At 51.8% G+C, this 12,824-nt stretch overlaps 2 protein-coding genes across 9 annotated transcripts in view; both read left to right on the top strand.

Annotated features, from left to right (window-relative positions):
* nav3 (neuron navigator 3) overlaps positions 1–6,634 on the top strand; it is a 53,988-nt gene extending 47,354 nt beyond the window's left edge. For 5 of the 8 annotated variants that reach the window (XM_030354675.1, XM_030354673.1, XM_030354676.1 and 2 more), the window contains 7 exons: positions 1–33; positions 496–650; positions 1,409–1,480; positions 2,068–2,264; positions 2,729–2,847; positions 3,053–3,271; positions 3,676–6,634. The exon at positions 1–33 is cut by the window's left edge and continues 215 nt beyond it. In XM_030354675.1, coding sequence (XP_030210535.1) covers positions 1–33; positions 496–650; positions 1,409–1,480; positions 2,068–2,264; positions 2,729–2,847; positions 3,053–3,271; positions 3,676–3,792 — 912 coding nt within the window. In that variant the 3' untranslated portion in view covers positions 3,793–6,634. The remainder of the gene's footprint in view (positions 34–495; positions 651–1,408; positions 1,481–2,067; positions 2,265–2,728; positions 2,848–3,052; positions 3,272–3,675) is intronic. The other 3 variants (XM_030354674.1, XM_030354679.1, XM_030354680.1) reach the window with 1 other exon arrangement.
* Positions 6,635–8,670: 2,036 nt separating this feature from the next.
* On the top strand, positions 8,671–12,782 carry si:ch211-214j24.10 (cuticle collagen 2). Its single transcript, XM_030354736.1, has 4 exons — positions 8,671–8,820; positions 10,605–11,423; positions 11,808–11,837; positions 11,954–12,782. The coding sequence occupies exons 1-4, from the start codon at positions 8,805–8,807 to the stop codon at positions 12,001–12,003; spliced, it is 915 nt and encodes a 304-aa protein (XP_030210596.1). The 5' UTR covers positions 8,671–8,804; the 3' UTR covers positions 12,004–12,782.
* Positions 12,783–12,824: the final 42 nt, after the last annotated feature.

Here is a 12,824-nt window from a genome sequence, read left to right as displayed (position 1 = left end):
GTGGACCAGAAGTGCAGCAAGGTACGCAAACCGGTACGGGCTCTGATACTCTGATGGTCCAGTACTCTGATACTCTGATGGTCCAGTACTCTGATACTCTGATGGTCAAGTACTCTGGTACTCCGGTCCAGTACTCTGGTACTCCGGAATCCGGTACTCCGGTATGGAGGGTTTGTTGCAGTGGTTGTTGTTTCGGTTCCCTCCATGGTTCTGATCTGCTTATCTCTCTCTCTCTCTCTCTCTGTCTCTTCCTCTATCCCTCTTGTTCTCTCTGTCTCCTTCCCTCCTTCTCCTCCCCCTCTGCTGATCTCTCCTCCTTCCTCTTTACATCTTTCCCTTCATCTCTCCCCCTCTGTTCCTTTCCCCCCTCCACCTCCCCTCTGTCTCCCCCTCCGGCTCCCCCTCTCCCCCCTTCCCCTCCACCCTCCCTCTTGATCTCCCCCTCCGTCCGCCCCTCCGCCCTCCTCCCTCCTCCCTCCCCTCCATCACCCCCAGGACCTCCGTCAGTACCTCTCCACGCTGGCTGAGCGCTGTGCGTCGGAGCAGACGGACTCGGACCTCCCCACCGTGGTCGTCCTGGACAACCTGCACCACATCGGCTCCCTCAGCGACATCTTCAACGGCTTCCTCAACTGCAAGTACCACAAATGGTAAATATCTTCTACTCTCCTCTCCTCTCCTCTCCTCTCCTCTCCTCTCCTCTCCTCTCCTCTCCTCTCCTCTCCTCTCCTCTCCTCTCCTCTCCTCTCCTCTCTCCTCCCCTCTCCCCTCCCTCTTCTCTTCTCTCCTCTCCTCTCCTCTCTCCTCCCCTCACCTCCTCTCCTCTCCTCTCCCCTTCTCTCCTCTCCTCTCCTCTCTCCTCCCCTCTCCCCTCTCTCTTCTCTTCTCTCCTCTTCTCTCCTCTCCTCTCTCCTCCCCTCACCTCCTCTCCTCTCCTCTCCTCTCCCCTTCTCTCCTCTCCTTTCCTCTCTCCTCTCCTCTCCTATCCTCTCCTCTCCTCTCCTCTCCTCTCCTTTCCCCTCTCTCCCTCTCCCCTCCACTCCTCTCCCCTCCCCTCGATCCTTTCGTCTCTTAAAGAATGGAATAATGGTTAAAACAATAGATCAATACAGACATACATGTTAATGGAACAAATATAATCTGATCAGATTGGTGCAGCTCCAAAATAAAAGCGCACCAGTGTGACAGGTTGTGTGTTCCGTCCCCTGTGTAAGGTGGTCTGTTCCGTCCCCTGTGTAAGGTGGTCTGTTCCGTCCCCTGTGTCCTGTGTAAGGTGGTCTGTTCCGTCCCCTGTGTAAGGTGGTCTGTTCCGTCCCCTGTGTAAGGTGGTCTGTTCCGTCCCCTGTGTAAGGTGGTGTGTTCTGTCCTCTGCTGCCCGTGTGTAAAGTTGTGTGTTCTGTCCCGGCAGCCCCTATGTGATCGGAACCATGAACCAGGGCATGTCCTGCTCTCCTAACCTGGGTCTCCACCACAACTTCAGGTCAGTTCTTATCTTCTCCGTCTTCTGGATACTTCCTCAGAGACGATGGTCAGAAGATGGTCTTTGAAGGTTGGATGGGTTTGTAAAGCCTGAGGTTGATTTATCTGGTGTGTGGTATGTTGGTGTGACACACAACCTTATTTACAATGTGGAGCCCTTTCACTCCCATGGGTTTGGTTGGAGCCCCACTGCTGTTTTGGAGGATGGAACAATGATTCAGCAGCAGCAGAAGAAATCCTGGCACTCTGTTTGGATTAGGGCTGTTATTTAAACATTAGCAGAATAAATAGGCACTATAACGGCTGCGCAACAGGAAACAGTCTCTGATTATTAATATTGGAGAGTTTACGATGCCCCAGGCAGTAGGATTAAGATCTTCAAATAACATGTGAATTAATTATATTTCTACCATCTTGATCGCTGTTGAGACGTAGGCTGGCTGTCACTGAGCGTTTTTTTGTGTAGAGAGACCTCCTCGACCGGGACTGGAGAAACATGATGAGGACGGCTTCCTTTAACATCTCTCTCCCCCTCCTCCTCCCCCTCCCCCTCCCCCTCCCCCTAACCCCTCCCCCTCTCCCTCTCAGGTGGGTGCTGTGTGCTAACCACACTGAGCCGGTGAAGGGCTTCCTGGGCCGCTTCCTGCGGCGGAAGCTGATCGAGACGGAGATCTCCCGGAACACGAGGAGCACGGAGCTCATCAAGGTCGTGGACTGGCTGCCCCGGGTCTGGCAGCACCTCAACGGCTTCCTGGAGGCCCACAGCTCCTCCGACATCACCATAGGTACCTCCCCTCCTCCTCCTCCACCTCCTCCTCCTCTCTACTTCCAGCCCCCCTCTCTCATCTCCTTCTCCCCCCCCTCCCTTTCTTCTCTCTCCTCTTCCTCCTCCTCCTCCTCCCTATTACCACCCTCTTTCTCTCATCTCCTCCTCCCCCCCTCCCTTTCTTCTCTCTCCTCTTCCTCCTCCTCCTCCCTATTACCACCCTCTTTCTTTCATCTCCTCCTCCTCCTGCCCCTCCCTCCATACCTCATCTCCCCCTCGTCCTCCCCCTCGTCCTCCCTCACCTCCTTCCTCTCTTCCTCCTCCTCCATCCTCCTCCCCCCCCCTCTCCCCCTCCTCCCTCCCCCCCCCCCCCCCCCCAGAGGTCTGGGTCCTCAGGGCTTAAGGACCCCTAGGGCGTCCAGGTGAAGGGATGAGTGTCTGGTTGTGTTGTGGTCGGATCAGAACCTGGTCTTTGTCCCCCAGGTCCCCGTCTGCTACTGTCCTGCCCCATGGATGTGGCGGGATCCCGGCTGTGGTTCACCGACCTGTGGAACTACTCCCTAGTGCCCTACCTGCTGGAGGCCGTCCGAGAGGGGCTGCAGGTGGGTGACAGGTCGAAGGTCAACCGACCCAACAGGGTCTCATAAGGGTGGTTCACTCCGACACCAAATGCTCTGGTTTAGTACCCCACTATGTATTGTCTAACCCCTACCTGCTCCTTAAGTCGCCCCTAACTGATGAAACAGCAACAAGCTGGTTGACCTCTGACCCGCTGGACGACCTTTGACCCCTGGCCTCTCTCTCCAGCTGTACGGGAAGCGGGCGGCCTGGGAGGACCCGTCCAAGTGGGCCAACGAGACCTACCCTTGGAGCCCCGCCCCCCAGCCCCACGACAGCCAATCGCTGCTGCTGCAGCTGCGGCCGGAGGACGTGGGCTACGACGGCTTCGGGGGCTCCAAGGACGGCTCCTCCCCCTCCTCCTCCTCCAAGCCCGTCTCCCAGAGCGACACCGAGGGCGACCCGCTGGTGAGGAGGCCGTCACCGGGAACACTGTTACCGGGATCACCGTTACCACGACAACCGTTAGCTGGACCACTACCTCCGGGAACACTGTTACCGTGACCATGGTTACCGGGACCACTGTTACCATGACCACTGTTACTGGGGCCACTATATCCGGGACCACCGTTACCGTGATACCTGTTACTGATACTGGTTTCCATAGATACTGGTTTCCATAGATACTTGTTTCCATCGATACTAGAGATAAGAAAGTCCTTGAGGTGGAGAGGGAGGCGACTCTGTGCTAAACGTTCAGGAGAAGAGGTGCATTGTGGGTAGGGAGGGAGCATGCTCTGGGGACAGATCACTAAAAGACGCGTGCGTGTGTGCGTGTGTGTGTGTGTGTGTGTGTGTGTGTGTGTCTCTAGATGAGCATGTTGCTACGGCTACAGGAGGCGGCCAACTACTCCACTCAGAGCTGCGACAGCGACAGTGCCAGTCACCATGACGACCAGCTGGACTCCTCGCTGGAGTCGGCGCTATGAGGAGTTCTGAATCCCGGAGCCAAATCCGAAACACGGACCGATTCCGGAACATTCTGCCAGACCGGGTTCTGACGTGGACACACAGAGTCCTACTATGACCCCAGACGTTACCTTAAAGTATATTATAGTATGACGACAACCACACACACACACACTCCTCAGAGTTACCTTAAAGTTTATTATAGTATAATACCAACCACACACACACACACAGTCCCTCAGAGGTTGGTAGCACAAATCTTATAATTCCACGAGGGATGGACTTTACGACCTGAGGGGGTGATCAGCACTTTGACCGATCAATAAGAGTATTATCGTCTACACCCAGGGTGGGGGTCAGATAAGGGGGTGTGGCCGGAAGGGGCGGGGCTTATGGATCTGATGTTTACAGTAGACGCCTTGGTTTTCCTCATTTGTTTACAGAGGTGCTAATAAATCACACACACTGACACACTATCACTCACACGCATACGGATCACACACATACACGTGCACTCACCAATGCTCACACACACACACACACATGCTCTTACAATCCCAAATATTCCTTTATGTACTCGGACCACACACACACACACCCCCCCTCCCAGGCCTTTAGATCCATGGTGCTGGTTCAGCGCCCAGGCCCTGTCCTGCCCGCGTGCCCACGAGTACAGTGTTGATGCTCTCCAAACCACTACTGTGAAGTACAACGTGCCATGGCTTTGATTTACTGCCCAACCTGCACACACACACAAACATACACAGACATACATGCATGTACACACACAGGCATACATACACACACAAACGCATACACACACACATACATACATACATACATACATACATACATACATGCATACATGCATACATACATACATACATACACACACACACACACGCACACGCACGCACGCACGCACGCACGCACGCACGCACACACACACACACACATACATACATACATACATACATACATACATACATACATACATACATACATACATACAAACACACACAGACACATGCATGCACACACACATACACAACACGTGTGCACACACTCACACAGGAGCGTGCACATGAGCGTCACCGGGACGTGTACATGAACCCAGCGGCAGAATTAGGTTTGGTTTGGCCGCCAGAAGTTTGTTTTCACTCCAAATCAAACCTTCTAAAGTCCCACAGCTCTGGTGACACGCCACGGGGTTAGCACTGAGGGCTAACCATAGCTTTGCATTAGGAGTTAGCACTGAGGGCTAACCAAAGCTAAGCATTAGCGGTGGCACACTTTCTCACTGCCTTAAGAAAGGCTTCCTCAACTCCCATTGGCTACCTTGAGAGGAAGTGAGTCTACTACTTCCTGCTGTATCTCCGGACAGACGCAGGGTGCGGGGCGTCTGGTGGAGGGTGTTCCCGCCAGGGGTTCATGATGTCACTTCCTGTGTTATCTCCATGGTCAGGTGTGGTTTCCACACGTGACCACTCTGACTCCAGAGCCGACAGTAAACACACGTCCTGGCGGGAGGGGAGGTGTTCTATTGTTGACGTTATATCCAGAGGTTTTCTTTACAACGGCGTTATATCCAGATGTTTTTTACGTTGACGTTATTCCCGGACGAGCTGGGCTCACCTGGGAGGGACGCCGAGCATGGTTTTAGCTTCCTGCGGTCAGTTGTGGGTGTGTGTGGGGCGGGGAGGGGGGGGGGCACACGAGCCTCACTGCTACGTAAGGGCGTGTGGGACAGAAGCCATTTTGATTCGTGTCTCTGTTTAAATCGCTGGGTGGGGTTTTGCACAGTTAAACATGGGGTGGGGCGGGGGGTTGGTGTGTAAATAGTTCCGTCTTGCACAGTGAATCAAAGATACTCTCTGGCCTGTGGATGTTGCATTATGTTTACCCCGATGAAAATTACCGATCATGTTCAGAAAAACAAAGAGGATTTAAAAAAAATAAAGAAATGCAAAAAACCCTCACGAGGCGGGGTATATATGTGATGTGATTGTTTTGTCTATGCAGGAGACTCGCGGTGAACAGTGTGCGGCTGTCATTTAACTCAGTATAACGACGACGCCACTAGATCACCGTAAACCAACCCGTTCTCTTTCTCTCGTCCAACACTTCTCTCCGTCTTTAGTACGAGCACTTCCCCTTCTCCCTGTTTAAAAGCCAAGCTCTGTGGTGCCCAAGGGTTTGAGGCCTGGAAGGACCCACCGTGCCCGGGCCTCAGGGTTTGGTTCTAGGCCTGGAAGGACCAACCGTAGCCTGGCTTCAGGGTTTGGTTTGAGGTTCCCTGGCTTCAGGGTTTGGTCTGAGGTTCCCTGGCTTCAGGGTTTGGTCTGAGGTTCCCTGGCCTCAGGGTTTGGTTGGAGGCCTGGAAGGACACACCGTAACCTGGCCTCCGATTCTTTCTCCGGTGCTAGGACGTCGGCAGCCATCACAGCCTCAGGACAATCTAAAGCCTACTGTACTACCTACACTCCATCGCTGTGGTTACCTTGGTAACAACCTAGTGAGGTTTCTAATCAAAACCTACCATCTCTGGAAACCTGCTTCAATGTCCTTAACCAACCACACACCTGCTGGACCATGTCCATTTGGTCGATACTAAAGTACTACGGTTTGAGAGAAAACATTAAAAAAAGTTATATCTATCTATCTATAGATGTATATATAGATATACATGCATACACTTTTGGGTGAGTGAAACATTTGTCCTTTAAATGTTTTATACTTTGTACATTTGTATGTAACATATCATGTAAATAGAGAGAGGGAGAGACAGTGATTTAACTCATCTGGAGGATTTTGTAGTCTTTGTAAAGCCCCAATAAATGGTATTTGGTGTCAGCAAACTTCTACCCGTGTTTCTGTGCATGGTTGTGATAATTGTTTGTACTAGATTCTCCTTTTAAGGCCTATACTGGGAAATGTGAAAGTTTAATTCAACAAGAAAGAGTTCAGCAAAACCACTTTCCTGATCACCACTTTGATTTAGAACTTTGACAAAGTAAAGAAGGCTGGTGTACAGAAACCTGCTTTAACAGCTTCGCCACACTATGTTATTGCCTAACTTGTCCACACTATCTCATTCATATAGCATTTTAGATATAATAAGGATTCTAATCCTTATCATTATTGCTGTATTAATTCATCATTAATCAAGTATGTCCCAGCTGTTTCTTTATCATCATATTGATATCAATACAATCTGAACACATAAACAATCTATTATTGGGAAGTCGATGCGAGAGCTTTTACTTTGAAGTATAAACCTATGCTCTTCCGGAAGACCGCGGAAGCAGACCCGCGGACTGCAGACGGAACTCAAGCCGCAACTTTGTTGGCACTTGCGATGAGCTCCGAAGAGACGGTTAAACCCCGAGGAGCGGTGGCCCCGCTCCGAGGACCTGTGGCCCCGCTCCGAGGGCCGGTGGCTCTTCTCCCGCGGCACTCGTACTGGTTCGACATGTGGCTCTTCGTTGCCTTCGACGCACTTTTTTTCCTCTTCATGCTCTTCATTGTTCCCTAGGAGGTGAGTTTTAAGTCGGTGTCCCGGAAGTGGATCAGCTGCATACGGCTGTTTACACCTGGTTAGGATATGAAAGGCCTTAAACTATCTCGACGCCTACACCCCGTTTACTGATGTTTGTCGAACCAACTTCGCCCTTCATTGCAGGTCGTCCTCTTCATAACAACCAGACACCAGTCGCAGACCCCCGCTGTGGACCGGTCGGATCGATACCAGATTATTGAAAGGTCCAAAGTCGGATTCGTGGTTGCTTTGTTCATTGATCAGCATGAACCAGGAACTTACTCGACCTAACATCTAACATGAATATTCCTCCAGCTCTTCTCGACATGACCATTAGCTTTAATACACGTAGCTTCACTGTGATCACATGACATAATATTTAAAACGCACCAAATGATGATTCAGTTTTAAGTTAACGGTGGCATTGTTCCAAATCTCGGCCTGTGTCTGATTAAACTGACATGAGATCTCCAGGAACCGCCTGGACAAGTCCACATGAAGACCAATAAAGCGTTTTTTTTTAAACTATCTTTGACCTTTGGGTTACAGTACAAAATAACAATGTTTTTACATTAAATGAGTTGACTATTGCCTGTTTTAGGAGGTAGTTATGGAGTGACGGAATAAAGAGGTACATCCTATCTGAGTGTAATCTAGAAGATGACCGCACTGTGGGGGTAGAGACCACTGTTCTCTCTTGGGTTAATTAACTGTCGATCAATTACGACACACTTTTTCTGCACTTCACCTTTAGGTTGACCTGTCAACATTAATAACTTCATTAACTCCTTCAGGAGATTTCAGGCACAGTTGAACGAACCTTGGTGTAAGGGTCATGTTATTGTATCGTCTTTCATTCAAATGGAATCAAATCTAACAATAAAAAGTGGATTTATGAAATAATGTCACCAGGTGTCTCCGACTCTGCAATAGATTAGATATGTGATATCGATATTAACATATGGGGTTATCCGATCAGAAGCATCGGGCTCCGAGGCAAGAAAAACATTAAATGACAACATGAGACAAAAATGTGATCTGACGAAGGGATAATTTAATCATAAAATCAGAAATTAAATCATCATTCAATAATCCATCAGTTTATGCGTTTTAACTTTTTTATCAGTTTTAATTGTTAAAACAAAATAATTAAGATTACTTTAACCAATAGGCCTTAGTAAACCCCTCCTTGCACTTGAGTACACTTGAAATGAGGTATGATAAATTATCAAACAGAGTACACTAGATATAAGATATTATTGATGAAACAGTACAGTAGATGTAAGATATTATTATCAACCTCCCCTCCCCCATAGACTTTATCAAAAGTTTCGCGCCGGAGCGATTACGTCAATCCACTTCTTGTCCCGCCCCCTCCCGCTCGGTGTTTCTTCCGGTTCCGGTTACCGTTCCGTGGCCACAAGACTCCGGCGAGGCGTCGCGCGCTCCCCGCCAACCGAAGCTCCAGACGGTTCCGTTCAGCGCGAGGACGACATGCACATCAAGACAGGTACGGCGCAGGGCTCCGGGCGGGCCGGGCCGGGGTTTTGGGCGCCCTGTCGCGGGATCTGTTGTGTAAATACCGCCGCTACCGTTAGCGGCTAGGCTAAGCTGCGCTTCTCTGAATGAGGAGCTGACGGAACTTTCCCCGAATCTGACCTGAGACCTGCCGCTCCCCGGTCCTCACCGCCCTGACATGGACCCCTGGGGGGGCTGTTATGTGTATATGATACATGTTATATCTGTTAGCCACCGCTTCTGACGTTAGTACGGTTACTGGTGTGCTGGTGTTGGTTATGTAGCATTAAGCTCCCCCCCCCCCCCCCCCGTGCTGTCTTGTGTTTCTAAATGTGTCACCGCAGCAAAGTTCACATGTGGCCTCCTGGATCTATCTCCTGGTGTCCTTGGTCCGGGTCCTTGTCTCCTAGACTTTGCTCATGGTCTCCTAGACTTAGCTCCTGGTGTCCCGGGTAAGGGTCTGGTGTCCCGGGTAAGGGTCCTGTTCTCTTGGGTCTGGGTCACCTGGACTTAGCCTCGGGACCCCTGGGTCCGGGGTCTTGTTTGGACTACGAGGCGCTGGTGTCTGTAGATGTTCTCAGTAGTTCAGATCTGTTGTATTCTGACGAGGCCGATGGTTCTGTGTTACTTTGTTTATTATTATGATGATGATGACTGATTGTGAGTCCAAGTCTTAGCCCCCCCCCTGAAGGATCTGGGAGGCCTACAGGTAGACCTGTGGTGGCGAAATGATTGCGAACCCAGAGGAATTAATGTGTTTTAAACTCCTTTTGCGTTTAACTAGACTCATTCAACTAGTTGAAATAACCCTTACGACGTAGTATTCTAGTGGTGGTTGTCTATAAGTATGACAGGCTAGCTGTGGTTAGATATCACTAGGATAGGCTAGTGGAGGTTGTGTACATGTATGATTGTGTACCAGTATAGTATTTTAGTGGTTGTTTTGTACCAGTATGGCTCTGTAATTGTGGTTGGTTACCAGTATAGTATTATAGTGGCGGTTGTGTACCAGTATGGTTCTGTAATTGTGGTTGGTTACCAGTATAGTATTATAGTGGCGGTTGTGTACCAGTATGGTTCTGTAATTGTGGTTGTACCAGTATAGCATTCGAATGGTGGTTGTGTACCAGTATTAAGGTGTTCTAGTGGTGGTTGTTTACCACTATGAGTCAATGGCTACTGCAGTACTGTCGTATTCTCCCAGGCACCAGTACACAGAATGATGTGTTGGGATGCTTGGATTTCAACCAACAACCGCTTCTTCCTAAAGCAAGGCAGAACTGGATGATCCAACGCTAAATATTAGTGCTGGTTATATAGATACAGTATACCCAGGGTTTAAACAGCACTTAAAAGCTAAGGCAGCCGCCTAAGCAACACACCCCAGCCGCCTATACTACGGCGTCAAAATCAAAGTTTTCACATGTATAAATTTTTATTATTATTATACAAAAGTATAAAATAATACAAACTCTAATCACTCTGTGTTTAGATCGAGCTACAGTCTGAGAGCCTGCATGAGAATAAGCATACGTTTTCTGCGGGTAACCCCGCATTCCATTTCCCCTCCCGGCATAGACGCAGTATACGTATATCTAGGGGTTATATCAACCGATACTTCGGTAGGATGAACCCCGGCTGGTTCGGAATTACAGCAGCAGCTAGAGACGACATCTATCAGCCGTTCCTCTGGATGAAACTGTGTCGTTCCTGAAGCTGACCTGTGTGTGTGTCTGTGTGTCTGTGTCTCTATATATGTGTGTGCGTCTCTCTCAGGTCCGTGGGACGCCAGCAACTCAGCGTGTGACTCCGACGGTCTGTGCGACCCGGCGGTCCTGGTGGCGTCCGCCGCCTCTCAGCCTCACATTCGCAACCGCCGCCTGTCCCCCGGGTCGGGCGGCGGCGGCGGTGGGGGCGGCGGCTGCCTGGGCGGGGGCGACCCGCAGCCCCAAGAGCCGCCCTACGTCCCGGCCCACGCCCACGCCCTGGCCCAGCGCCGCGAGAAGGAGCGGCGCGGCGGCCTGCAGAAGGGGCGCGGCCAGCGGCGGGAGGGCCTGCGTGCGGGGGCGGGCCGCGGGGAGCGGGCCCCCCAGCGGCCCCCAAAGGAGCGCTGGGTGGAGGAGAGCCTGGCGCTGCTGCGGCCCCCGCCCGCCTTCCCCGTGCAGGACAGTCCCGCCAAGCTGCTGCCCGCCGTCAGCTACGCCTCCAAGGTGAAGGCGGGGCCGGCGGCGGCGGACGAGGAGCCGGCCGCCATCGGCGTGCTTTTGCAGAACCAGTGGGGCCTCAGCTTCATCAGCGAGGCCCGGCCCGCCCCGGAGGGCCCCGGCCCTGCCTCCGAGGCCCCTGGCCCTGCCCCCGAAGCACATACACCCGAGGCCCCCGTTGTCCCCGTGGCCCCTGAGGCCCCCGGCCCCACGCGGGGCCCCGCCCCACCGCTGGCAGCGGACCAGAGCTGTGAACCTGCCCCCTCCGTTACCTCCTCCGCCGTCCCCGCCGTCCTCCTCGCCCGCCCCGGTCCAGAGGAGCAGAACCAGGCCAGAAGGCTGATGCTGAACTACCCCCACCTGGTGGACGCCCTCGAGTACCACAGCCGAGGTGAGGACCTCCATGGACATCTACATTCAGGGCGTTTAGCAAATGCTTTATCCAAAGGGACTTACAATAAGTACATTTGTCAGAAGAAATGACAATATATCGTTGTCGTTACGGTAAAGACGTTCATAGAACCAAGTGCCAAGCACCAACAATCGCTGGGTAAACCCGTTCCCCGTATGCAACAAAGATAGCTAGGATAAGATGCTACACCATGCTAAGAACAGTTTTTAAGTGCAAGGACGTACGACACACGATAAGTGCGCAAGTAGGGTGTGGGAGGAGGCCATGCAGAGTCGAGGTGATCGTGACGTGTAGAGGGGTTCCACCACGATGACGGCGTTTGCTGAGGTGAGCTCTAACGGTGGCTCTCGTCTTCTCTTTCAGAGTGGAGATCCATGTGCTCCAGACAGAAAGGTAAACGCCCTCAGTGATGGACCGCGATGCTGATGTGAACCTTGTTGTTGTTGTTGTTGTTGGAGGTGTGGCCTGTGGGGCTGTGGCCTAACTCTTCTTCTGCTCGGTGGTTTCAGATTCTAAGCGGGTCGTCTGGTACAAAGACACCGTGGAGCAGCCGGCCTAGCAGAGGGAGTCCGAACACACCCACAAGACGCACACGGATACACAAACACACGTCTACACGGACACACGCAACACGGACACACAACACACGGACACACGCAACGCCCGACACACAAACAACACACGGACACACACACCACGGCCCCCCCAGAGACGGACCCTCAGGGTGCGTGTCGCTGCTGAAGCCACACTGAGACACTTTGGAAAAGCTGCTCTGAGAAACGACTGTTTTTATATAGCGACCGGCGCCTGCCTTAACCCACGAGCACCTGTCTCCAAGCCCCCCACCCCAAGCCCCTCCCCCCGGGACGAGTCTGACCCTGTACTGGCAGAGCAGGAGCTGTCGATCAATCCTGAATCTGCCCTTTTTCGTTGTTTTTTTAAATGAGAGCTGTGGGCCCCTCCCCCCCCCCCTTCCCCAGCGCGGAGCTGTCAATCATGTCTCGTCTGTTTTTACGGGGGCTGCGGTACCCTCACCTGTAACGCGTGTGGTCAATCAAGCACTTTGTTAAAACTGGCGTTGTGTTCACAACCCCCTCCTCGTTTATCTCTGTCCAGAAGGGGCCGTCTGGTGACAGGCTAGGGGCTGACCCCCCCGTACCCCTCTGAGCGGGACCCCTGACCCAGTCCGGAGGTCTCGCGCGTCGTCGAGTGTGTTGACAATTATTTGTTTTCCTTTTTTTTTTTGTTTTATGAAAAATGAGTTCTATCAAAATGTAATTTACACTGGAGGAGAAATGTCAGTAGAACAGTATTGCTTAATAAAATGATTCAACTTGATGTTTGAGGTTGTGAGTCTGAATCTGACCAATGGAACTAGAT

The sequence above is a fragment of the Gadus morhua genome, chromosome 4 (genome assembly GCF_902167405.1).
Source record: "Gadus morhua chromosome 4, gadMor3.0, whole genome shotgun sequence".
In the NCBI taxonomy this organism is placed as follows: domain Eukaryota; kingdom Metazoa; phylum Chordata; class Actinopteri; order Gadiformes; family Gadidae; genus Gadus; species Gadus morhua.
Note: the sequence above shows the minus strand (reverse complement) of the source record. Positions and strands in the feature narration are given on the sequence as shown.